A 27,213-nucleotide genomic window follows, 5' to 3' on the forward strand; every position below is an offset into this window, starting at 1 on the left:
AGTTTATCTACCGGCTGGACAAACATCCCTCTTCATGTCTAAACATGTCCACTCTAGGAATGTCCTATTTGACTGCTCTGTGTTTCGCACCCCAGAGCGGCGTCTGCAAGAAGGACGCAGCTGGGTTTTTCCCCAGCATCGCGATATATCCTCGGCTAACTATCGCGATATATTGTTATATCGCAATGTCTGGAATAAGGATGGAGCTGGTTTTCAACATCGCAACAGATCACCAGCTGAACGTCACGAGATGCTGGTCTACCACGATGACAGAGGTGGTTTTCAACATTGTGACCTATAGCCAGCTAAATATTGCGACGTGCTGATATATCACCATGTTGGGAAATGAGGGGGCAGCTGTTTTCCAACACTGCAATTTATCACCAGCTAAAATATCGCGGTACAGCGATATATCACGACGTCTGGAATAAGGACGGAGCTGTTTTTGAACACTGTGATATATCACCCTCTAAATATTGCGATGTGCTGATATATCACCATGTTTGAAATAAGGATGGCGCTACTGGAAGACATTGGCCGGCTTCACAGCTTTGCCCACGGGATTTTGGCATAGCACACATTCGCGATATATTGCCAGGTCATATATATATATAACCGTCATGATATGGTCTTCCAAACCAGCTTTGGACGATATATATCGCCCAGCTCTAACACAAATCGCGATTCGCCCTATATCGCCAAGGTCAAAAATGACAAAATATCGGTATCACGATGCGGACATCAAACCCCATTTTTTTCCTCCATTAAACCCCCTTCTTTTGAAAAATCTCGATATGTATCCCCCACCCCCACTCCCGCCAGGAGATGAGTCGCTCCGGGTCAAAGAGGGCCATCGAGGGAGGGGGTCCTAATTCAAACGCCCCCCCCAGCCCCCCAACCTTGGCAACTGGGGAGAGGCTCACCTGGAAAGGCCGTTCCGGCATCTGAAGCTGGATGTAGCACCTGCTGGGGGAATACCAGCCACTGATGGAGAGGAAACTGGGCAGGTACTGGTCCCCGGCGGACGCCCCTCCCAGGGCCGTGACTTTGGTCTGGGGGGGGGAGAGAGAGCGAGGGAGGGAGGTCATTCTGCCCAGCGGGCTGCCCCCTGCCCTGCCCTGGCATGGCATGGCTTGCCTCCGTTCCCACCCCCTCGCCTCTTAGAATCATAGAAGGGACAAATATACCGTATTTTTTCCGTGCATAAGACGACCCCCTATTTTTTGAACCCCAAATTAAGAAATAAATCATGGCAACATTCCATGTATAAGACGACCCCCACCCAATTTCGAACTTTAAAAACTTGGGGGGGAAATATAGTCTTATACACGGAAAAAGACAGTATATATTGCACCTTAAGCACATGAACGCCTTGGCAGGCTTTAAATAACTCTTGCAATGACACATTTCAAGAATCCGCGGAGGGGAGTCCTGAGATTCGGAAGAATCTTGTGCAATTTTTACTATGTGTAATAATGTGACTTGTGTGAATGAATCCGTAAAAAGTATAATAAAGACTAATCGTATTTCTCCGTGTATAAGACGCCCCCATGTATGGGATGACCGCCATTTTTTGAGCCCCAAATTAAGAAATAAATAATGGCAACATTCCGTGTATAAGAAGACCCCCAATTTTAAACTCAAAAAATTGGGGGTGGGGTGGGGAATAGTGTCTTATACACAGAAAAATACAGTATATATATATATATTTTTAAAGGATCAGTCAGGGATGATCACCCAGGGATCACCCAGCCCCCTGGAGCCCCCGTCCCAGAGATATGAGACACTCGCTCTGCCTTTCCGCCGCCCCCCCGGCCCTTCGGCGGGGGTCTCCCGAGCCCCCCAACCCCGCCTGGGGCTCTCACCCACCTCCAGCCAGACGTACTGGGCAGCGGGGGGGATGGAGGGGATTTCGAACACCACCGACCCGCCGTGGGACACCAACTCGCTGGTATAGATGTTGTCTTTGGGGGTGAGCTCAGCCTTGATGCGGACCCTCACGCCATCCGCCGGGCTCCCATCGGGGTACGTGACTTCCACCTGGGGGGAGGGGGGAGAGAAAGAGAGGCGGGGGGAGACGGATCCAGCAACTAGGGCATGTGGGGAAAGGCCCGGGGAGGGATGCTCCCCATCCCCAACGTGGGAAATTTAAAAACCTTAAATTATCGCAAGGCAGGAAAATAAGAACACGCAAGTTGTTTAGCTAAGCAGCTGATCTGAGAGGAGGCGGGGATTTTGAGGAATACAGTGGTTCTCAAACGCCTCGGTTCTCAAATTCCGAAAAGCCAGAAGTGAGTGTTCCGGTCTCCGAATGTTTTTCGGAAGCTGAACATCCGACGCGGCTGTCGGCTACTGTTTCCGGGGCACCTGCGCCAATCATAGAATCATAGAATCCTAGAGTTGGAAGAGACCACAAGGGCCATCCAGTCCAACCCCCTGCCAAGCAGGAAACACCATCAAAGCATTCTTGACATATGCCTGTCAAGCCTCTGGTTAAAGACCTTCAAAGAAGGAGACTCCACCACACTCCTTGGTAGCAAATTCCACTGCCCAACAGCTCTTACTGTCAGGAAGTTCTTCCTAATGTTGAGGTGGAATTTTCTTTCTTGTAGTTTGAATCCGTTGCTCCGTGTCCGCTTCTCTGGAGCAGCAGAAAACAACCTTTCTCCCTCCTCTATATGACATCCTTTTATATATTTGAACATGGCTATCATATCACCCCTTAACCTTCTTAATCAGAATCACCCCTTAATCAGAAGCCACGCCTTGGTTTCTGAACATTTCGGAAGACAAATTTGTGTGTTTTTGCTCTTTATTTTGCACTTTTTGTTTTTGAGGCTTTTTTGGTTCATTTGTTTTTGTGTCTGTGCGGAACCCAGTTCAGCTACTGATTGATTGATGGATTGATTGATTGATTGTGCGACTGTGGAAATGGATAAAAGCCCCCCCCCCTATCCAAACAAGGACCATCATCAGCACAGGTAAGGGGAAAAAATTAATTGTCATTTTTATCATCTACAGTACCGCCTTATTTATTTTATAGGACGGCACATTGATGATTGCTTTCACTTTATGGATCAATGGTCTCACCAGATAGTAAAATCTAGGTCAAATTGCTGTCTTAGGGGTTGTTTTTAAAAGTCTGGAATGGATTAGTCCGTTTTGCATGACTTCCTATGGCAAAGCACGCCTTGGCTTTGGAACGCTTTGGTTTCGCAACGGACTTCTGGGAAGTATTAAATTTGAGAACCAAGGTACTACTGCAGCCTAGGCAACCTTCGGCCCTCCAGATTGTTTTGGGACTACAATTCCCATCATCCCTGACCACTGGTCCTGGTAGCAAGGGATGATGGGAGTTGTAGTCCCAAAACAGCTGGAGGGCCGAGGTTGCCGACACCTGGTATATCGTATTGTTATTCTATTACTATGGCCAACGGCTGATGCAAATCAAGATTCATTCATTCATTCTGGACGTCCTACAGGTAAAGGTAAAGGGACCCCTGACCATTTTGGTCCAGTCGCGGACGACTCTGGGCTTGCGGCGCTCATCTCACATTATTGGCCGAGGGAGCCGGCGTATAGCTTCCGGGTCATGTGGCCAGCAGGACTAAGCCGCTTCTGGCGAACCAGAGCAGCACACGGAAACTCCGTTTACCTTCCCGCCAGAGCGGTACATATTTATCTACTTGTACTTTGACGTGCTTTCGAACTGCCAGGTTGGTAGTTGGGACCGAGCAACGGGAGCTCACCCCGTCGCGGGGGTTTGAACCGCCGACCTTCTGATCAGCAAGCTCTAAGCGCCCCCCGCACCCCCCCTGGACGTCCAAGTCCGGTTCCGGGTATGGCGCACACCGCTCACCTTCGCCCTGTACGGCAGGCCCGGCTTGAAGTGTTTCGGAGTCCCCCTGCTGTACTTGATGTCGACCAGCTGCTTCTGGACCGGGGTGGAGTCGTCGAAGGTGACCTGCTGGCTCCCGTCGGCCCCCGTGACAGTCGCCCAGATGCTCACAGCGCCACGGAAGTGTTCGGGGACGTCTGCCGGCATCATGTCCCTCACGCACACGTCAAAATCCGCAGAGCCGTCGATCTGAAGGAGGCAGGGAGCGCGGGGTCAGCGTCGCCTGCACTGGCCGGCAGCAACGCCTCTCCGGGGTCCGCGGGGGGGGGGGCAATTCCCAAGCCCTCACCCCACGGAGGCTGCCGGAGGTTGAAGCTGGCGCCATTGCGAGATCCCAGAAGGGAGTTTTTGTTCAGTTTCTGTTAATTGGTTCTCATGGGAAACTTACAGATTCTTGCTTCACACAATTAACTCAAGGCAGTGTCAATTTACTCTTGGCAGGAAGCCAAGGTCTGCCTGGCCTGGAAACTACTCTCTGATTGGTTAACGACCAGCACTGAACTCTGTTATCTAGGAATGCTAGCACAGTTGTTTCTTGTTGGGTGTTAGGAGTAGGAGTGCTGCGTATGGTTGGAGAGAGAGAGAGACAGAGAGGATTTATTTTGCTTTGCTTTGTATGCAGAAACTCTGCTGCTTTTATTTTCTTTTAATAAATCCTGTAAATAGTTATTCTGCGTCTAGCCGACTAGTCATTTCCACCTCAACTAGCTTCTGCGCTGTGCAGGAAAACTCGGCTACGTTTGGGCTAAAGCCACTAGAGCTATGCCTGACACTTCAAAATTCTAAGAGTTTTAGGTATCTGCCGGGCACTAATAGCGGAAGGCTAGGTCTCCCTTTGCCGTACTCGTGGCCATTTCAGATTTGCCTTTGTGTGCAGAAATCTGAAGTGGCGGCGCGGAGGCCTTTGGATCACAGCAGGAGAGCGAAGAGAAGAAAATGGAAAATATTCCACACAGAATGATAACAGACTGGTCCGCTGGCTAAACTCATTCAGAGGCTGCTAAAAAAATTAATGAAGGGGCACTATTTGGACTAATCAAGAATTGCAGTATGAGATTAGATCAGCAGCCCCTCCGAACTGGGAGGTCACCCAAAAGATACCGTGTTTCCCCAAAAATAAGACACTGTTTTATATTTATTTTTCCTCAAGAAGACACACTATGGCTTATTTTCAGGGGATGTCTTATTTTTTATTACGCGTCCAGCCTCGCCTCTTCCTTGGCGCCCTCTAGAACTGCGCCTATCACTATGTCTTATTTTCGGGGTATGGCTTTTATTGCGCAAATGCGTAGAAATCCTGCTACGGCTTATTTTATGGGTATGTCTAATTTTCCAGGAAACAGGGTATATAATTTGGCACTGAATATTTGGCTCCTTGATTGTATTATCCTCTCCCCCATGCTTTTTAACATCTACATGCAACCACTGGGGGTTTGGGCTGGGTGTCCATCAGTATGTGGATCATAGAATCATAGAATCATAGAGTTGGAAGAGACCACAAGGGCCATCCAGTCCAACCCCCTGCCAAGCAGGAACACCATCAAAGCATTCTTGACATATGGCTATCAAGCCTCTGCTTAAAGACCTCCAAAGAAGGAGACTCCACCACACTCCTTGGTAGCAAATTCCACTGTCGAACAGCTCTTACTGTCAGGAAGTTCTTCCTGATGATACCCAGCTCCACCTCTCTTTCAAATCAGAACCAGTGAAGGCGGTGAAGGTCCTGTGTGAGTGCTTGGAGGCGGTTGGAGGATGGATGGCGGCTAACAGATTGAGGTTGAATCCTGACAAGACAGAAGTACTGTTCTTGGGGGATAGGAGGCGGGCAGGCGTGGAGGACTCCCTGGTCCTGAATGGGGTAACTGTGCCCCTGAAGGACCAGGTGCGCAGCCTGGGAGTCATTTTGGACTCACAGCTGTCCATGGAGGCACAGGTCAACTCCGTGTCCAGGGCAGCTGTTTATCAGCTCCATCTGGTACGCAGGCTGAGTCCCTACCTGCCCACTGACTGTCTCTCCAGAGTGGTGCATGCTCTAGTTATCTCTCGCTTGGACTACTGCAATGCGCTCTACGTGGGGCTACCTTTGAAGGTGACCCGGAAACTACAACTAATCCAGAATGCAGCAGCTAGACTGGTGACTGGGAGCGGCCACCGAGATCACATAACACCGGTCCTGAAAGACCTACATTGGCTCCCAGTACGTTTCCGAGCACAATTCAAAGTGTTGGTGTTGACCTTTCAAGCCCTAAACGGCCTCGGTCCGGTATACCTGAAGGAGCGTCTCCACCCCCATCGTTCTGCCCGGACACTGAGGTCCAGCTCCGAGGGCCTTCTGGCGGTTCCCTCACTGTGAGAAGCCAAGTTACAGGGAACCAGGCAGAGGGCCTTCTCGGTGGTGGCACCCACCCTGTGGAATGCCCTCCCACTAGAGGTCAAAGAGAACAACAATTACCAGACCTTTAGAAGGCATCTCAAGGCAGCCCTGTTTAGGGAAGCTTTTATTGTTTGATGGATTTCTGTATTTTAATATTTTGTTGGAAGCCGCCCAGAGTGGCTGGCGGAACCCGGCCAGATGGGCGGGGTATAAATAAATTATTATTATTATTATTATTATTATTATTATTATTATTATTATTTGGAATGGTTTAACATGCTTTTGATTGGATTGTTAAAATGGTAAATTTAACAAACATTATTTATTTTTAAAAAGAAAAGAAGAAGCTGGGGCCGTCCAGATTTGCAGTCGAGCCGCTGGAAGCAAAGCCAGAGGATGATTGAACTATTTGTGCATGAATAACACTCAAGAGGACTTGGAATTTAATTTAATTGGAAGCATAGTTGCTCACAGGGTGGGTAAAAATCAATGATTTTTTTTAAAAAAGTTAAAAAAAATCATCGGATTTTAAAAAATTTAATCGGATTTTTAAAATAAAATGCTTTTGGAGGAGAAACCTTTCCAAAGATAGTTTTCTATTTAAGTTACATTATAGTCCCAAGGCTACTCATCAGGAAATAAGGATTTGTTCAAAATTTACAGCTTAGACTATATGTCTCACGCTGTAAAAAAATATAATGCTGTAACCTGGTGAGAGACAGGGCACGTGCTTTTGCCAACCGCTAAAACCTTTCATAAAAATTGTTGTTGTTGTTAAGTCAGATTCGAACCTGGGACCTTCCGACAGCGAGTCGCGGAATGGAAAAAAAATAAAATAAAGAACTTGTAAAAAAAGAGAGAGAAAGTTACGGAATGGCCAGGAAAGATTCCTGCAGCCGTTCCTCGTGGTGCCCGCCCGCCCGCCATCCCCTTGTCCACTCACCTCCATGCTTTTGAGGACCGGGTGGCCGGATTCATGCTTATAGTAGCCGACTCCGTTGACCGTCATGTTGATGGCCAGCCTGCCGGTGACGGGCTTCCCAAAAGTGTACCTGGGAAAAAGAAAGCGGCTTCAGACCAGCCCCCCTCCATCTCTCGCCTCCGGACCCCCTGCCCCCCGCGGCCGGCCGAGTCCGCCTGGGTCCCCGCATATACACCCCCCGACCCTTACCTGGCGTGGACGGTCGCCTTCTCGCACGCGCCCAGGTCCCGGATGTAGCGAGGGGGGTCGATCTGCACCTCAAACTTGGGTAAAACTGGCAGGGGAGAGGAGGGCGGAAAGAGAGGTTGGCCGCTGCCAAGGGAGGGCATCCCAGAAGCCCCTCTGCAAAGGGGGTCAGGCCCAAGGGGGATCTCCCAGGCCGGCCTCTTGAGACCCCCACGCACAATGTGATCGAAGCAGCCTTTTCCCTTGTTCAACTCTGCTCATCCGGGGGGGCTGAATTCTGAGTGAGATTTTCATGGTTTTATTTAATTGCATTATCTGCCATGATCCACTGACCGGATGGGGGCTGTTTTCATCCGGGTGTCAGGCATTCTTGCTGTTAATGTTGTGCTGTGTTTAATTCCCCTGACGGTATATTAGTTTCACCTGTGGCTAACTATATTACGTACTTAGAATCATAGTATCATAGAGTTGGAAGAGACCACAAGGGCCATCCAGTCCAACCCCCTGCCGAGCAGGAAACACCATCAAAGCATTCTTGACATATGCCTGTCAAGCCTCTGTTTAAAGACCTCCAAAGAAGGAGACTCCACCACACTCCTTGGCAGTAAATTCCACTGTCGAACAGCTCTTACTGTCAGGAAGTTCTTCCTAATGTTTAGGTGGAATCTTCTTTCCTGTAGCCTGAATCCATTGCTCCGTGTCCGCTTCTCTGGAGCAGCAGAAAACAACCTTTCTCCCTCCTCTATATGACATCCTTTTATACATTTGAACATGGCTATCATATCACCCCTTCACCTTCTCTTCTCCAGGCTAAACATACCCAGCTCCCTAAGCCGTTCCTCATAAGTCATCGTTTCCAGGCCTTTGACCATTTTGGTTGCCCTCTTCTGGACATGTTCCAGCTTGTCAGTATCCTTCTTGAACTGTGGTGCCCAGAACTGGACACAGTACTTTACAATTTGTTACTCGCATCAGTGACTACAATCCAGAATATATTTTCTGCAGCGTTCATATTTGCTTACATGTAAGATTGGGTATGGATTTATGCATTTCATTTTATACAGACGCAGGTTCCGGCCCATGCATATTGTAATTTCAGCTTGTTAAGAAATTGAACTGCTTCCTTCTCATATTAAGTCTGGTTGATGAAGAATTGATCAAGATTGGCTGGTTATCCAGAAACTCTGTTCCGGTGATATTTGGTGACAGATTATGTATATATAAAACTTTTGAATTATTCTACCGTGACTGGTGAAGATTTAGAGACTCTGATCATTTGCATTAGTCTATAAATAGTCTTCGGTGCCACAGTGACTTTAGGAGACATCTGAAGGCAGCTCTGTTTAGGGAAGTTTTTAATGAATCCTAGAATCCTAGAGTTGGAAGAGACCCTGAGGGCCATCCTGCCGAGCAGGAAACACCATCAAAGCATTCTTGACATATGCCTGTCAACCAGAGCTCTTCCTGTCGGGATGGATCTACAATGAGAAAAAGCTACGGAACATGATTTCGATACACCATCACCGCGGAAAGACTTTGTACGCACAAAGATGGAAGAATTCAGCGATACCTGCTGAATCATCGAGTCAGGAGCATGGCCAGATTTAGGATGGAGAGGCCCTCAGCTCCTGAAGGTCATGGGGCCCTTTCTATGTCCAGGTGTCCTTTGTCAACAACAAATGGTCACTGTTTTTTTGTGTTGAATATATGCTATATGGCAAGCATGGCCAAACTTGGCCCGCCAGCTGTTTCGGGACTACAACTCCCATCATCCCTAGCTAACAGGATCAGTGGTCAGGGATGATGGGAATTGTAGTCCCAAAACAGCTGGAGGGCCAAGTTTGGCCATGCCTGCTAGATGGTCATCTATGGGCCTAATAGGTATCTAAGGCCATTTGCACATAGAATCATAGAATCAAAGAGTTGGAAGAGACCACAAGGGCCACCCAGTCCAACCCCCTGCCGAGCAGGAAACACCATCAAAGCATTATTGACATATGGCTGTCAAACCTCTGCTTAAAGACCTCCAAAGAAGGAGACTCCACCACACTCCTTGGCAGCAAATCCCACTGCCGAACAGCTCTTACTGTCAGGAAGTTCTTCCTAATGTTGAGGTGGAATCTTCTTTCTTGTAGTTTGAATCCATTGCTCCGTGTCCGCTTCTCTGGAGCAGCCGAAAACAACCTTTCTCCCTCCTCTATATGACATCCTTTGATATATTTGAACATGGCTATCATATCACCCCTTAACCTTCTCTTCTCCAGGCTACTGCTTTAACGTTTAATAGATGGTTGTCTTTTAATGTTTTGTTGGAAGCTGCGCAGAGTGGCTGGGGAAACCCAGCCGGATGGGTGGGGTATAAATAAAATAATAATAATAATAATAATAATAATAATAATAATAATAATAATAATTAGCCCTTGTGTTCTGTTATATTGTTCAGCTTGTCTTTATTGCAACACAAGGGGTTTGTTTACAGATCACCCATTCTAAGGTAGACTGGCCTGGCCATGGAGGTTCCCCTTTGGAACGGCAAGAGACCCTTTGATAATACAGATAATACCTTGCTACTCAAACGCCTTGGGTCCCAAACACTGAAAACCCGGAAGTCAGGGAGCCCTCTATAGGGAAGCTTTTAACGTTTGATGTCGTATTGTGTTTAAATTTGTTGGAGGCTGCCCAGAGTGGCTGGGGTAACCCAGTCAGATGGGTGCCATAATAATAATAATAATAATAATAATAATAATAATAATAATAATAATGCAGTGGTGCCTTGGTTCTCAAACGCCTTAGTTCTCAAATTCCGAAAACCTGGAAGTAAGTGTTCCGGTATTTGAATGTTTTTCAGAAGCCGAGCGTCCAATGCGACTGTCTGCTCTTGTTTCCGGGGCGCCCTGCGCCAAACAGAAGCCGCGCCTTGGTTTCCGAACATTTCGGAAGTCAAACGGACTTCCAGAATGGATTAATTTTGGCGCTTTTGTTTTCGCTATTTAGTTTGCGTTTTTGAGGCTTTTTCGGTTCATTTGTTTTTGTGACTCTGCGGAACCCAGTTCAGCTACGGATGGATTGATTGTGTGACTGCAAAAATGGATAAAAGCCCCCCATCCAAACAATGACTATCATCTGTGCAGGTAAGGAAAAATAATAATTTTAATTTTTATCATCTGCAATACTTTCTGATTTAGTACAGTACATTGATTATTGCTTTCATTTTATGGATCAATGGTCTTGTCAGATAGTAAAATTCAGGTTAAATGGTTGTCTTAGGCAGGCATCCCCAAACTTCGGCCCTCCAGATGTTTTGGACTACAGTTCCCATCTTCCCCAACCACTGGTCCTGTTAGCTAGGGATCATGGGAGTTGTAGGCTAAAACATCCGGAGGGCCGCAGTTTGGGGGGGGCTGGTCTTAGGGATCGTTTTTTAAAGTCTGGAACGGATTAATCCGTTTTGCATCCTTTTCTATGGGAACGCGAGCCTTGGCTTTGGAACGCTATGGTTTTGCAATGGACTTCCGGAACAGGAAATAAGGTACCACTGTAATTTCTATTAGTTTTCAATTATAATCCAATCATTAAAAAAACTTAGCATTCCCCATGTCTGGATAAGGCAAGAGCTTAATCATCTATCCCAGACTCCTGTTTTCACGGATTGTCCTCGCAGGAAATTGAAAAGAAGCTTTGCACGATTAAAATAATAATAATAAAAGCCGATCGATGCTTCGAAAGATTGGAGAATTAGTAAAAACGATATACAGTGGTACTTCGGTTTATGAACACAATTGGTTCCGGAAGTCTGTTCATAAACTGAAGCGAACTTTCCCATTGAAAGTAATGGAAAGTGAATTAATCCGTTCCAGATGGGTCCGCGGCATTCGTAAACCGAGGTGTTTATAAACCGAGGTTCCACTGTACAGTATATAAAATAAGAAAACAAGGCTCTGCTCCCCCCCCCAGCGATTCCACCAGCCGCTGCACTGAAATCTCACCATACTTCTGGACTTCGAAGGTCTTATTGTACACCTGGCCTTGCAATGCAGCAAAAATGAGCCACTCTCCGAAGACAGGCTGGTCGGACAGAGGGAAGCTGATGTTGAGGACGCCTGCGGCCGGGGTAAGAAGCCGAGAATAAAATATAAATTATTAACAGATATTAAAGATAGAGGAGGCTTCTCCTTGCCAGATTTGAAATTATATTATGACGCCTCTTGTATTTCCTAGATCCGGGAATGGATAATTAATAAATAAATAAATACAGATATATTAGATTTGGAAGGTCATGACAATAGATTTGGCTGACATGCGTACTGTGGCACAGAAAAGAGGGGATGGTCAGCAAAGTTTGGCCGAAAAGGTGCTGGGCCAGCAAAAGAGGGAGAGAAAAGAGGGTCGGCCCCCTATTTCCTTCTCTTTTCTCCTTTTCGAAACCTTAAAACCCCGGTTGCACAAATCCTAAAATACACACATCGAGGTCGGAGGACGAAAGTGAGCAGACCTAAAACACACACACAAAACGCCCCCCCAAAAAAACCCAGCAGTTCAAAACGTACGTTGTTTTTAAAAGGGAAATTGCCTATTAAAATGCAAACCCCGTTCTTATTTTTACAAATCTGTTTTAAAATAAAAATAAAAATTGCACGCTGTTTGATTGCCCAAACAGTCAAAGAGTTTTGACAAAACAGTTTACAAAAATACGTGCATTGCCTGGTTGTTGTTTTCTTCCAGAAACCCTTCCAAGCAGTTCTTTTTTTGGGAATAACTCGTCCTAATAAAATCACAAATGTTTGGTTTGATAGCAAAATCTCATCCGGGTATTCTAAGAGATGGTGGCAAATTCCCCCCCCCCCAAGTTCTGGGCCACAGCCTGAACGATTTATGTAGTCAATAAACCTTTGCCGTGTTTCGGAAAGCTCTTTTCCAACTTCCAATCAGCTCCAAAAGGTGCAGAATTGTAGCGTTGACGCACCTGGCAGGGCGCCAGTTTGGGAAAAGATGCTTTGGGGAATTTGTGTACCCAACCTCCCAAACTCCGGCTGCCCATCCTTTTCGGGGAGAGGGGGGACCCCATTGCGGCTCCCTCCAGACTCACCGCAACAAACCGGCTTCAGGTTGTTATATTCGATCATCCGAGACCCACGAGGATCCTGGGAAGAGACAATTTAATTCAATTTCATTTTAGTCTTTAAGATATTATTATCAATAATAATAATAATAATAATAATAATAATAATAATAATAATAATTTATTTATATCCCGCCCATCTGGCTGGGTTTCCCCAGCCACTCTGGGCGGCTTCCAGAAGGATATTAAAATACAATAATCTATTAAACATTAAAAGCTTCCCTAAGCATATTATTAATTATAATAATACAGTATTTGGCGCTTTTGTTTTTGCTATTGATTTTGCCTTTTTGTTCTTGAGGCTTTTTCGGTTCATTTGTTTTTGTGGCTGTGTGGAACCCAGTTCAGCTACTGATTGATTGTGTGACTGCGGAAATGGATCAAAGCCCCGCATCCAAACAATGACTATCATCAGGGCAGGGCAGGGCAGAAAAAAGAACAATTTTTATCATCTACAAGCCTGTCTTATTTATTTTATAGTACAGGACATTGATTATGGCAGGGGTCCCCAAACTATAGCCCCCGGGCCGGATGCGGCCCAATTGGCCTCCCAATCCGGCCCGCGACGCCCCCCGCCGCTCGCTGCTGCTGCCCGCTCGCGCGGCGCGGCGGCGATCTTCAAAATCGGCAAAAAAACCGCCGAAAATCCTTTGTGCGCATGCGTATGGGCCTCTCCCGACCCAGAAGAGGTCATTTCCGATGCACTTCCGGGTCGGGGGAGGCCCATACGCATGCGCACAAGCAATTTTCGGCGATTTCCCCCCGACCCTGTGCGTGTGCGCATGCGCACGGGCGCGCACTCCCCCGCCTTCCGGCCCGCTGCGCGCGCATTCCCCTGCCCTCCAGCCCAAAGCCCAGTAAGTCTGGGGACCCCTGGATTATGGCTTTTATTTTATGGAACGGTGGTCTCGTTAGAGAGTAAAATTCATGTTAAGTTGCTGTTTTAGGGGTTGTTTTTAAAAGTCTGGAACGGATTAATCCGTTTTGCATGACTTTCTATGGGAAAAGCGCATCTTGGGTTTGGAACGCTTTGGTTTTGGAATGGAATTTCCGGAATGGATTAAGTTTGAGAACTAATAATAATAATAATAATAATAATAATAATAATAATAATTTATTATTTATACCCCGCCCATCTGGCTGGGTTTCCCCAGCCACTCTGGGCGGCTTCCAACAGAAAAATACAACACAATAATCTATTAAACATTAAAAGCCTCCCTGAACAGGGCTGCCTTCAGATGTCTTCTAAAAGTCTGGTAGTTGTTTTTCTCTTTGACATCTGCTGGGAGGGCGTTCCACAGGGCGGGCGCCACCACTGAGAAGGCCCTCTGCCTGGTTCCCTGCAACTTGGCTTCTCTCAATGAGGGAACCGCCAGAAGGCCCTCGGTGCTGGACCTCAGTGTCCGGGCAGAACGATGGGGGTGGAGACGCTCCTTCAGGTCTACTGGACCGAGGCCATTTAGGGCAGGCACCCCCAAACTTCAGCCCTCCAGATGTTTTGGACTACAATTCCCATCTTTCCTGACCACTGGTCCTGTTAGCTAGGGATCATGGGAGTTGTAGGCCAAAACATCTGGAGGGCCGCAGTTTGGGGGTGCCTGATTTAGGGCTTTAAAGGTCAGCACCAACACTTTGAATTGTGCTCGGAAACGTACTGGGAGCCAATGTAGATCTTTCAACTACTAATAGTAGTAGTAGTAATTATTATTATTATTATTATTATTTACTTAATTATTTATACCCCGCCACTCTGGGCGGCTCCCAACAGAATAATAATAATGATTATGATGAAAAAGTGATACAACGTTATTACAGTATTATGAAGTTAAAACAGGAATCCAACAGGAAAGACGAAATTTTAAAAAAGCAGCGAGGGGGGAATAAGTGCAAAATGCCCCCCTCCCCAAGCTACAACTCCCAGAACAATCATTCCCCAGGGAATTCTGGGAACTGTAGTTTCTTGCTGGTTCACGGCGGCGCCGGTAAGTACTTACCACAATGTAGGCTTCAACCTGGAAGGGGGGAAAAGAGGGACAAGTCACTCGCTTGGCATCCTGCATGAAAGTTAACCCAAAGCTGCTTTTATTAAGTTCATGGGTCAGCTAGTAATGACTACACGGACCGGCAGCAGCTTCCCAGGCGTTCGGACAGAGAGCCATTAGAAATAAAGTAAGGTATTAGTTCTCACTGGTTTTTTTTCAAAAAGGGGCTGAATTCATAGAATCATAGAGTTGGAAGAGACCACAAGGGCCATCCAGTCCCAATTAAAAGGGGCCTTCTGCATGCCCAGCAGGTGTCCAACCACTGAGCCATTAAAAACAAAGTAAGATTATAGTCCTCATGGTTTTTTTTTAACAAGGGATAAATTAAATAGGAACATAGGACACACCGCTTAGTACCCTTGATCAGTCTAGCTCAGGGCAGCCTACACTGACCGGCAGCAGCGGCTCTGCAGGATTTCCAACCAGGAAAAAACCCCAGCCCAACCTTCCGCATGCCCAGCAGCTGCTCTAGCCGACGAGCTACGGTCCTTTTGCCCAGCATTGCCCTGGGAGTGTAGGTAGAGCCTCTCCTCCTCTGTGAATTTCCCCAGTCCTCTTTTAAAGCCATCCAAGTTGGCGGCTGCCTCTGGTGGCAGGGAGTTCCACAGTTGGCCTGCCACCAGTCTCCAGCCTGGCAAGATCCTCCTCCTCCTCAAAGATGCCAGGGAATGAGCCCAGGATAAATATATATATATTTCCACCACCACCCCTATAACCACTACAGTAGTACCTTGGTTCTCAAACGCTGAAAACCCGGAATTATTGTTCCGGTTTTTGAACTTTTTCCGGAAGCCAGACGTCCGACGCGGCTGTCTGATCTTGTTTCTGGGGCGCCTGCGCCAATCAGAAGCCGCGCCTTGGTTTCCAAACATTTCAGAAGTCAAACAGACTTCCAGAACGGATTAAGCTTGGCGCTTTTGTTTTTGCTCTTAATTATAATAATACAGTATTTGGCGCATTTTTTGTTCTTGAGGCTTTTTCGGTTCATTTGTTTTTGTGACTGTGTGGAACCCAGTTCAGCTACTGATTGATTGATTGATTGATTGATTGTGCAACTGTGGAAACGGATAAAAGCCCCCCATCCAAACAATGACTGTCATCAGGGCAGGTAATTTTAATTTTTATCATGTACAATAATGACTTGTTTAGTTTATAGTACAGGACATTGCTTATTTGCTTTCATTTTACGGAACAATGGTCTCGTTAGATAGCAAAATTCATGTTAAATGGCAGCTTTAGGGGTTGTTTTTAAAAGTCTGGAACGGATTAATCCGTTTTGCATGACTTTCTATGGGAAAAGCGCGCCTTGGTTTTGGAACGCTTTGGTTTTGGAACGGACTTCCGGAATGGATTAAGTTTGAGAACCAAGGGACCACTGTATTACTGCCCCTTCTCCCTCCCCAAAGGAGACGGGAGCCCTTTCCTCACCTTCTCATCGACGGGCCGCAAGTCCGGGTTGACGGTAAACAGGTTGATCAGCACTAGAAACAGAGAAAGAGAGGAAGAAAACAGAAAACAGGAAGAGAGAAAATTTCACAAGGAACGGGGAAGATTTACAAGCTACCTAAGAAAACACGGCAAACAGCTAAAAACCTTGGCAGGATTTTAGGTAACGCTCGCAATGCATTAAAAACTTGGGTAAAAAAAAGGATGGTTTAAAGAAAAACAGAGAAATCATAAGATGCAGTAGATCAAAGTCTGAAAATGGGTAACCATGGAGGGAAGTCTAAGAATTCAGTAAATCCTAAATGTTGATGATTAAAGTTTGAATTTATTTATTTTATTATTAAAATAAACTTTAAAGGTAAAGGTAAAGGGACCCCTGACCATTAGGTCCAGTCGTGACCGACTCTGGGGTTGCGCGCTCATCTCGCATTATTGGCCAAGGGAGCCGGTGTATAGCTTCCAGGTCATGTGGCCAGCATGACTAAGCCGCTTCTGGCAAACCAGAGCAGCACATGGAAACGCCGTTTACCTTCCCGCTGTAGCGGTTCCTATTTATCTACTTGCATTTTGACATGCTTTCGAACTGCTAGGTTGGCAGGAGCTGGGACCAAGCAACGGGAGCTCACCCCGTCACAGGGATTCGAACCGCCAACCTTCTGATCAGCAAGCCCTAGGCTCAGTGGTTTAGCCCACAGCGCCACCTGCGTCCCTTAATAAACTTTATTAGACATCAATTAAGATCAACTAACATATTACTTATAACATTTAGACAGTACATAAAATATATCCACTACAGTACACATATTACAACATAAACACACCAAACCACACCCTAGACCCTGACTTCCCATTCCTTTCATTGTGCTGTTTTCCATTTTCTTAATCTACACAGACTACATCGCCATTATTTTAATTTCCCATTTCTTCCGACTGGTTTTATGACGTGCTTTCTCTATATTTCACGATTCACTCTGCGTCTGCCAGGAGATTAGCATTAATCATAAAAAATTTCTAATACTTCAATATTCTCCAATCTTGATTTTCTTCTCACGCTCCCTGTCACCTTTGCGAGTTGTAAAGATTCAATCGTTTTTTTCTGATTGAATGGAGGAACCATTAAGGTTTGAACTTGATCGTATAACATAAAACTGAATTTAAAAGAGAGAGAGAGAGAGAGAGAGAGAGAGAGGGAGAGAGAGAGAGAAAGGAGCATCACAGAATAGTGGAATTTGGAGAACTGGTGGGGGGGTACCCAGGGTCATCTAGCCCAACCCGCTGCGAGGCACGGGTGCGAAAGAGCACACAGCAAGCTCCCACCTTTCTGCTTCGGCTTGTAGACAGGCTTGTCGGTCTGGATGAAGACAGAGGCACCCTTGCTGTCGATGGTGACCGTAGTATGATTGTGGAAAATGTAACCCTCTTCTGCCAAGTACCGGTTGCCCCATACCTTGAGGTGCGCTTGGCCCCGTAGCCCCGGGGGCACCTGGTCGAGAAGGCAAAAGGGAGTTATAGTGCTGCACCCTGCGCTGACGAAGCTTAGAATCATGGAATCGCAAAGTTGGTACCCTGCTGCAATGGAGGGATTTCAGCTGAAGCGCCCACGACAGAGAGAAGGTGAGGAGGGGGGTGAGTTTATAAAACCAGATGGGTTTCCTCCCTCCCTGGTATAATGGCAGAAACCGGGGGCAGCCTGCGGGTGTCAGAAGATTCAGGACGGACAAAAGGAAGTGCACGGTTAACCTGTGGAACCTGCTGCCACAGGAATCCGCCGTGCCCACCGACCTGAATGGCCTTAAAATAGGGTTCAATGGCGGATTAATGGAGAAGCCAAGCTGAGTTGACGTGCTGGTCAAAAAAATACAGTGGTTCCTTGGTTCCCAAACGCCGGAAACCCGGAAGGAAGTGTTCCGGTTTTGGAACATTTTTCGGAAGCCGGACGTCCGATGCAGCTGTTGGCTCTTGTTTCTGGGGTGCCTGCGCCAATCAGAAGCCGCGCCTTGGTTTTTGAACATTTCAGAAGTCAAACAGACTTCCAGAACGGATTAAGTTTGGCGCTTTTGTTTTTGCGTTATTGTTTTTGAGGCTTTTTTGGTTCATTGGTTTTTGTGACTGTGTGGAACCCAGTTCACCTACTGATTGATTGATTGATTGATTGATTGATTGTGTGACTGCGGAAATGGATAAAAGCCCCCCATCCAAACAATGACTAACATCAGTGCAGGTAAGAAAAAAATTTTTTTTATCATCTACAATCCTGTCTTGTTTATTTTATAGTACAGTGCATTGATTCTTGCTTTCAATTTATGGATCGAAGCACCCAGATGCCCCCCCCCAAGCAGGATGGCCCCCTTCCTTCTCTGGCCCTCTGTTGTTCTAAGATAGACTGCCCCTGTCTGTGGAGGCTCCGCTTAGGAACAATAAGGAGCATCTGGATGAGGCCACAAGGGGCCCAAATGAGCCCAGCGCCCTGTTCTCGCATAAGCCGCAAAACAGGACCCGAACATCGCAGCAGCCGCGATGCCCAGCAACCCAAACACGCCTTCCTGGCAGAATCCGGCCTCTGGAGGGCTGGGGGGGGAAAGGCTCCATTTTGCAAATGCAGCGGCCCTGTGGCGCTGTGCCCGGCCGGGGGGGGGGGGGAACGGCGGCTGCTAGGGCGGGCAGCCAGGGCTGGGCCTGGCACCTGCCCCCTTGGCAAGGGCCGAAGGAGAAAAGAGAATGCAGGGCTTATAAGAGCTGGCAGTCAGAACGGCTGCCAAGGAATATGTGGTCTGAGATCCGGCCCTCGTCTCCAAGCCTCTTTCGGGCCAGGGCACGGCCGCCCAGGTGCCAGGGGAGAGGAACGGGGAGGGGGCCGGCGCTCAGCCTCTGGTCCCGAGTACAAGGTCCGCTCCCAGGCCATGTTCTGGACGGTAGAGGTGGAAGGGGGTCCCCGAGGTCATCCAGCCAACCCCCCTGCCATGTGGGAGTTGCCCCTGAACCAAGCAGGCGAAGGCTAACTTCCTGATTCCTTTCCGGGGCATTTATGGGGTCCGGACGGCTGTGTACGCACCTACCACGGAAAGCACATCTCCAGCCCGCCGCCAAAAAGAACCCCGGGAAGTGTAGTTTGCAACGGGCGCCAGGAACCGTAGCGCCACACCGTTCCCGGGATTCTTCCCGGGTGGATTTTATCTCAATCAAATCGATTCAAATCACGATTTAAATCACTAGTCAGTAAGACTTGATTTAAATCATTTGTTCCCCAGAAAGACTTGTTCTTGCTGGTATAATCTTAATATTTACAAAGAGATGAAGGCTTCGTGTTTGGAATAATAAGTAGTTTTTACAGTTATATCAAAAATTACAGATTTGCTTATACTATTAGAAATACGTAAGACAGATAATTATGAAATTTATGGCGAGGTTTCATGAGTTAACTGTTTATATTTGGACAACTTTTCTGATGTAATTGTTACTTCCTTAGTAACAATTTAAACAATTTATTTAACTGAAACAATGTTATAGCATATGTATCCATGTTTGTTAACTGATGTGGTTAAACAATTAAAAAACAACAACTAAGGCTGAGTTTTAGCACACATGAAAAACTTAAAACAAATCCTCATTTTCTGATAAATAGCCTTTGGTCTATAATGTAACTTAAACAGAAAATCTTTAGAATGGCTTTTCCTCAGAAAGCATTTTATTTTAAAAAATCCAATTTAATATTTTTTAAAAATCCGATTTAAATTTTTTTAAAGATCCGATTTTTTATTTTTTTAAAAATCATTTATTTATTTTATCCACCCCGGTTTGTACTCACCCTGAGCTTGATGGTTCCTTTGCCTACAAAAACGCCGGAAATAAAAAGAGAGAGGGAGAGAGAAAAGGGGGTCAAACGCAAGGTTCAAAAAGCCGAAAAATATTGAATTTGGCAGGAGTTTCCCCAATGCACATCCCCCAAACTGTGAACACACCAGATTTAACTTCAATATTCAACACACACAGACACACCAACCTCAATGGACCTGGAGGGGGTGGTTTGCTTTAAGTTGCTGATAAATGATACATGTTAATTTGGATTTTTCTACTTGTGAGCTATTCTGTCGAGGGCTTTTTATTGGGGAGGGCACCGTTCATTACTGTGTGCACATCCGTATTGTCAACTGTTTTGATCATTTTTATCACGTTTCGATTATTTCGATTATGCTTTGATCATATTTCGATTACGTTTCGAGTATTTTTCTTACGCGTTTCGTGCTCGGATTATTTCCCTTACGGATTTTAACGCTTCGGTTATTTTTATTATTGGTTTTGCGCTTTGAGTATTATTTTTGCTGCAAACTGCGCTGGCTGAGTACCTCGGCTCCCAAAAGTCTTGGGAGTTGAACGCTTCGGCTCCTGAACGACCGAAAACCAGAAGTGTTTCCGTTTTCGAACGCTCTTTTGGAACCCAAACGCCTGATGCGGCTTCCGATGTTTATAAGTGAATACTGTATTTATTTATCCTGGTGCATGATTAAAGGATACTTTGCCTTGGGTACGAACGTTTATTTATCTTTTGATAAGTACATAGCTGCCAAGTTTTCCCTTTTCTCACGAGGCAGCCTATTCAGCATAAGGGAAAATCCCTTTAAAAAAAGGGATAACTTGGCAGCTATGGATAAGTATCAATAAAAACAGACGTATTTCTGCAACCAAACAGAAGCTGCGCATTGGTTTCCGAACGTTTTGGAAGTCGAACGGACTTCCAGAACAGATTCCGTTTGGCTTCCAAGGTACGACTGTAATAATAATAAATGCCCTGACCCTCAAAACATGAGAGAGTAAATCCCCCAGGCAGAGGTGCACAGCTTCCCCCAGAATGTGGGTCATCATCACACACACACCCCGGGAAAAAGAAACTGGAAACACAGATTCTATGGGCAAAATACCCCACAAGAACCACAGGCCTCCACTGGCGAAAATGTAGCTCTTGGGCTTTGCTTTCCAAATGGGTTGATGTGACAGCTGTCAGTCGGCAGGATCAGGCCAGGGTCCCATTTGGCTCAAACCCACAAGCAGGATCCGACCCCAAGACCCCTTCCTCTCCTCCTGGGGTTCCCAGGAAACAACGGGTATTCAGAAACATCGCGCCACCAGGGTTCGAAATTCGCCAGGCGCATTTTGCACCCTTTGGGACTGAGTGAAGGTGCCCAAGTGCCAGGATGGTGCCTGGCATCGCCATGATCGGGGGATCCTTGGGTCTGGACCCCTTTGGCACACTCACCTCCCACCCCACCCCACCCCGTAACATCCTATCCATGATATTTTATCTGAAAAGGATTTCCGGAACCAAAGTGCTTGTTCCCGGGCAGCCGGAGAAGGAGCGGCGAGCAACGTCAGAGCGAATGGCCGCCGCTCGCCTTTTCCTTTCCAGCCTACACACCCTTTGCAAAAAAAATTAAAACCCCTCAAACGCCTTCCCCTGGCGATGCGGGTAGGGCTGCCACCCAGCCGTGCCCGGGGTGCCCTTTGCACGTACGTAAACAGGGGCCTACCCAAAACCGTTCCATGGCCTCGCGCCACCGTCTCTCCTTTGACTGTCAGCTGGATCTGAACCGTCGTCTCCTTGGCCGGGTTGAAGATGACCACGCTGATTGTTTCCACCACCCCCGCCCGGAAGACCGACGGAACGGCCACCAAGTAGCCCCTGGAAAAAGAGGGAGAGCAGAAGGAAGTGAAGGGGGGGGAAGCTCTGGAAGAAAGGCTCTGTGGCAGAACAGCTGCTTGGCACGCAGAAGGCCCCGTGTTCCATCCCTGCCGCCATCCCCTAATAATAATAATAATAATAATAATAATAATAATAATAATAATAATATATTATTATTATTATTTATACCCCGCCCATCTGGCATGGCTTCCCCAGCCACTCTGGGTGGCTCCCAACAGAATATTAAAAACACAACAAAACATCAAACGTTAAAAACTTCCCTCAACAGGGCTGCCTTCAGATGTCTTCTAAAGGTCAGGTAGTTGTTTATTTCCTTGACATCTGGTGGGAGGGCGTTCCACAGGGCGGGCGCCACCACCGAGAAGGCCCTCTGCCTGGCTCCCTGTAACCTCGCTTCTTGCAGGGAGGGAACCACCAGAAGACCCTCGGGAGGAGGACCCCGGTGTCCGGGGTGGAGAAGCACCTTCAGGTATCCTGGACTGAAGCCATTTAGGGCCAACACTTTGAATTGTGCTCGGAAACGTCCTGGAAGCCAATGTAGGTCTCTTAGGACCGGTGTTATGTGGTCTCGGCAGCCGCTCCCAGTCACCGGTCTGGCTGCCGCATTCTGGATTAGTTGTAGTTTCTGGGTCACCTTCAAAGGGAGCCCCATGTAGAGCGCATGGCAGTAGTCCAAGCAGGAGATAACCAGAGCATACACCACTCTGGCCAGGCAGACTTCGGGAAGGAAGGGTCTCATCCTGCGTACCAGATGGAGCTGGTAGAAAGCCGCCCTGGACAGAGAATTGACCTGCACCTCCATGGACAGCTGGGAGTCCAAAATGACCCCCAGGCTGCGCACCTGGTCCTTCAAGGGCACAGTCGCCCCGTCCTCAGGTAAGGAAGACCCTGGCTGAGAATCAAGCGGCTTCATACATGTTCATGTTTAAATCAGAACTCTGTCCCGGAATCGTAGAGTTGGAAGGGACCCCAAGGGTCATCTAGCTCAACCCCCTGCAATGCTTGAACCCTGCTCCCCTAGCGGGACAGCAGAAATTTGCCCCACTTTTAAGGGAAGGACTACAATGCGGTAGTGTCAAAGGAGTGCAAAGGTTGGTCAAAATCAGAGTCAACTATTTATTCGCAAAAACCAAGAACCTCATTGGGCTGGTGGTCAGGCCTGGTGAGCAGAGCTTGTTGTTGTTTAGTCGTTTAGTCGTGTCCGACTCTTCGTGACCCCATGGACCATAGCACGCCAGGCACTCCTGTCTTCCACTGCCTCCCGCAGTTTGGTCAGACTCATGTTCGTAGCTTCGAGAACACTGTCCAACCATCTCGTCCTCTGTCTCCCCCTTCTCCTAGTGCCCTCAATCTTTCCCAACATCAGGGTCTTTTCCGGGGAGTCTTCTCTTCTTATGAGGTGGCCAAAGTATTGGAGCCTCAGCTTCAGGATCTGTCCTTCCAGTGAGCCCTCAGGGCTGATTTCCTTCAGAATGGAGAGGTTTGATCTTCTTGCAGTCCATGGGACTCTCAAGAGTCTCCTCCAGCACCATAATTCAAAAGCATCAATTCTTCGGCGATCAGCCATCTTGATGGTCCAGCTCTCACTTCCATACATCACTACTGGGAAAACCATAGCTTTAACTATACGGACCTTTGTAGTTCACCCTCCAGGTGGCAACATTGTGGAACTGTTGCGGAACAACTTTCAAAAGCGGAATGGCGTGTAGACGGCCCAGTTTTTAACCCTTATTGCATTTGTGTCATCCGTGGGGCAGAATGCATGGAAATGGAACAAAGCCCGCCAACCCGGGGAGGCCCCTACAAAGTTAGCTATTCCCCCTTTGCCCGAGCGCTTTTTTTCCTCCTCCCTCCTCCCTGCCTTCCCCTTTTGTGCTTCGTCTTAGAGCATGGCCTAGTCCTAATCCACCAGTAATGTGTCGCTAAGGCAACAACGGCACATTGTACGACACACACATGCAATTCAAATTCTCCGGAAACCATCGGCAAGGGTCCTACTGCAGGATTACCAATGCCGCCATCATAATTCTCCTCCAGAGCACCTCTCCCCCCTGCTCAGCCCATCCCTGTGTGAGTGCCTAGAGGTGGGTGGAGGATGGATGGCGGCTAATGGATCGAGGTTGAATCCTGACAAGACAGAAGTCCTGTTCTTGGAGGACAGGAGGCAGGCAGGTGTGGAGGACTCCCTGGTCCTGAATGGGTAACTGTGCCCTTGAAGGACTAGGTGCGCAGCCTGTGAGTCATTTTGGATTCTCGGCTCTCCATGGAGGCGCAGGTCAGTTCTGTGTCCAGGGCAGCTGTTTATCAGCTCCATCTGGGATGCAAGATGAGACCCTACCTGCCTGCAGACTGTCTCGCCAGAGTGGTGCATGCTCTGGTTATCTCCTGCTTGGACTACTGCAATGCGCTCTATGTGGGGCTACCTTTGAAGGTGACCCAGAAACTGCAACTAATCCAGAATGCGGCAGCTAGACTGGGGACTGGGAACGGCCGCCAAGACCAACCCCAGTCCTGAGAAACCTACATTGGCTCCCAGGACATTTCTGAGCACAATTCAAAGTGTTGTTGCTGACCTTTCAAGCCCTAAACGGCCTAGGTCCTGTAGACCTGAAGGAGCGTCTCCACCCCGGACACCGGGGTCTATCTCCCGAGGGCCTTCTGGTGGTTCCCTCCCTGCGAGAAGCGAAGTTACAGGGAACCAGGCAGAGGGCCTTCTCGGTGGTGGCTCCCGTCCTGTGGAACGCCCTCCCACCAGATGTCAAAGAGAAAAACAACTACCTTACATTTAGAAAACACCCGAAGGCAGCCCTGTTTAGGGAAGTTTTTAATGTGTGACATTTTAATGTATTTTAATCTTTTTTGGAAGCTGTCCAGAGTGGCTGGGGAAAACCCAGCAGGATGGGTGGGGTACAAATAATAAAATATTATTATTATTATTATTATTATTATTATTATTATTATTATTATTATCCAAATCCCCAAAGGGCCTTCTTCGTGCCAGACAGCTCTTCGCGTCACACGCTTTTGGAAACATAAGTCAGCCGCGGCTTCGCCAGCCGGGTCTCTTTCGCCGGAGGTTAATAGGCGCCCCGGGAGGAGTTAAGGCCGTTCTGCCTCCTATGTCCCAAGGCTGCCTTTTTCCCTCCTCCTCCTCCTCTCCAAATTCCAAACATTGCACACTCCTTCCCCCTCAGCGGGATCCATTGCCATGGCGATCTCATTGCAAACTCTGCCAAGAGATCTCCCAGGCGACAGGCAGAGTCGAGGCAGCGCTCAGGACCGGCCCAGATCAAAAAACCAGCAGGGATGTTGAGAAGCTCCATCTGCAAAACCTCGCCCGTGTTTTCCGGACCTTTTTAAAGCCATGCGTCAGAACAACCCCTCTCCTGTGAGATAGACTGCCTCTGTTTATGGAGGCTCCATTGAGGGATCTTAAGGGGAGCCTGGGCCGCTGGATGAGGCCAAAGGGAGCTCCTTCAGTCCTGCTGTACGGTTGCCTCAATGGGAAGGCTGGCTGCAGGGACCCGAGTGCGAAAACAGAGGCTGTCGTCAGATTGGGGCAAAAGGAAAGCTATTCTGTCGTAATATTGGGGGGGTCCCTGACCTTTCCCACACCCCGTTAGGGCAAAGGAAGGGTGTTGGGGGACATAAAGCTGGATTCAAAATTATACACACACACCCCAAAAAACGGTGCAATGTTGTGCATGAAAGTTAGGGGCTCTGTGGGGCCAGCCATGATGCAGTTTTGCCTGGGGGGGTGGTATTTCCTGGACCCTCAACCTCTGCGTGGGTCGGCAGGATGCGGCCAAATTTCACCCAGCATCTGAGGCAGGAAGATGCTCCTCTTGGCTCACAACCACAATCAGCCCAGTGGGATTTTGGAGAGGAGGAAGAGGGCTCTCTGCACATGCTCGGGAACTCCCCCTCAGTCCTCTCTGCAGCCCCCCAGAGGCAAGGAAGAAGGCTCTCTGCACATGCCTGAGAACGCTTCCCTTGGTTCTTCCCCCTCCACCACCCGGACAATTCACGGAGCAGAGGAAAAGGTCTCTCTGCCCATGCTCAGGAACCCCTCGGCTTCCTGCCCATGCTCTGGAACACTCCCCTTGGCTCTTCCCCCTCCGTCCGCTACTGGGTTCCCGGAGGCGAGCAAAAGGTCACTCTGTAGGCGCTCAGGAACTCCTGGGCACACTTTGCACACGCTCGGGAGCGCCCCCCTTGCTGCTTGCAGAGGGCTTCCCAGAGACAAGCGAGAGGTCACTCTGCACATGCTCAAGAACCCCTGGGCTCTCTGCACATGCTCGGGAACACCCCCTGAGCTCATTCCTCTCCGCAGACTCCCAGAGGCAAGTAAGAAGGCTCTCTGCACATGCTCGGGAGCGCTTCCTTTGCTTCTTGCAGGAGGGCTTCCCGGAGGCGAGCGAGAGTTCACTCTGCACATGCTCAAGAGCCCCTGGGCTCTCTGCACATGCTCGGGAGCGCTTCCTTTGCTTCTTGCAGGAGGGCTTCCCGGAGGCGAGCGAGAGGTCACTCTGCACATGCTCAAGAGCCCCTGGGCTCTCTGCACATGCTCGGGAGCGCTTCCTTCGCTTCTTGCAGCGAGGGCTTCCCGGAGGCGAGCGTGCAGCTCTATCTGCGCGCGCTCCTCCGGAGCCTGGGGCCGGGGCGCCGTGGGGACCCCCGGGGGCTGGCTCTCCGACTGGCTTGCTCACCTCCTGTCCGGACTCGGGGTGCAGATTCCGCAGAGGCTGCACAGCGGCAGCAGCAGCGTCCAGGGCGCGCGTCGGCGGCGGGCAGGAGGAGGCATGGCCGGGCGCCCTTTGTTCCCTCGGGAGGCCGCCGACACCCCAAGCCGGCCAGCAGTGCCTCTGCCCCGGCCCTGCGCCTCCGCCGCTGCCCGGCCGCCTCCAGCCCCGCCTCGGCCCGGGGCGGCCCGCCGATGCCTCCGCCTCCGCGCCCCGCCTCCGTCGCGCGCTCCCTTTGTTCCGGGGAGGCGCGCGCCCCGCAGGACCGACGCCGCGGGTCCCCGCTCAGCAGGATCGGGGGTCTTCTTCTTCTTCTTCCCCCTCCTTCCTCCTCCTCTCCCAAGAGATTCCTTCCTTCCTTCCTTCTGTGCGCAAAAGTGCCGCGCGTAAAAATCGTGATTCCCCGAAGCAGCGCCGCTCCAACTTTTGGAACCACGCTTTTTGCAAGAACTCTTCTTAGCGATGCTGCTTACGAAAAGTTCATACAGTATTGTAGTGGGAAGCTCGTGCCCAACTCGGAGCATCCGATTTAAAGAAGCATGCCTGTTTCTTATTGATGCAGAACTGTTTTATTTATTTTACAGTACAGTTCATTGTTCATCGCTTTCATTTTACGGATCAGTGGTCTCGTTAGACAGTAGAATTTATGTTCAATGGCTGTTTTAGAGGTTAAATAAAAAAATTCCTTCAGTAGCACCTTAAAGACCAACTAAGTTTTTATTTTGGTAT

At 48.4% G+C, this 27,213-nt stretch overlaps 1 protein-coding gene across 1 annotated transcript in view; it reads right to left on the bottom strand.

Moving 5' to 3' along the window:
- The window catches only part of CPAMD8 (C3 and PZP like alpha-2-macroglobulin domain containing 8), a 69,807-nt gene extending 43,005 nt beyond the window's left edge, over positions 1 to 26,802 (bottom strand). Inside the window, exons 1-13 of the mRNA XM_060276488.2 lie at positions 26,452 to 26,802; positions 21,570 to 21,721; positions 19,853 to 19,875; positions 17,365 to 17,530; positions 16,030 to 16,082; positions 14,554 to 14,571; positions 12,527 to 12,581; positions 11,427 to 11,540; positions 7,444 to 7,528; positions 7,216 to 7,324; positions 3,860 to 4,087; positions 1,870 to 2,040; positions 924 to 1,052 (exon numbers count right to left, since the gene is read on the bottom strand). Of these exons, the coding sequence (XP_060132471.2) occupies positions 924 to 1,052; positions 1,870 to 2,040; positions 3,860 to 4,087; positions 7,216 to 7,324; positions 7,444 to 7,528; positions 11,427 to 11,540; positions 12,527 to 12,581; positions 14,554 to 14,571; positions 16,030 to 16,082; positions 17,365 to 17,530; positions 19,853 to 19,875; positions 21,570 to 21,721; positions 26,452 to 26,546 (1,398 nt within the window). The 5' untranslated portion in view covers positions 26,547 to 26,802. The remainder of the gene's footprint in view (positions 1 to 923; positions 1,053 to 1,869; positions 2,041 to 3,859; positions 4,088 to 7,215; positions 7,325 to 7,443; positions 7,529 to 11,426; positions 11,541 to 12,526; positions 12,582 to 14,553; positions 14,572 to 16,029; positions 16,083 to 17,364; positions 17,531 to 19,852; positions 19,876 to 21,569; positions 21,722 to 26,451) is intronic.
- Between the last annotated feature and the right edge of the window lie 411 nt (positions 26,803 to 27,213).

Source organism: Zootoca vivipara, chromosome 6 (assembly GCF_965207765.1).
Source record: "Zootoca vivipara chromosome 6, rZooViv2.hap1.1, whole genome shotgun sequence".
Lineage (NCBI taxonomy): Eukaryota > Metazoa > Chordata > Lepidosauria > Squamata > Lacertidae > Zootoca > Zootoca vivipara.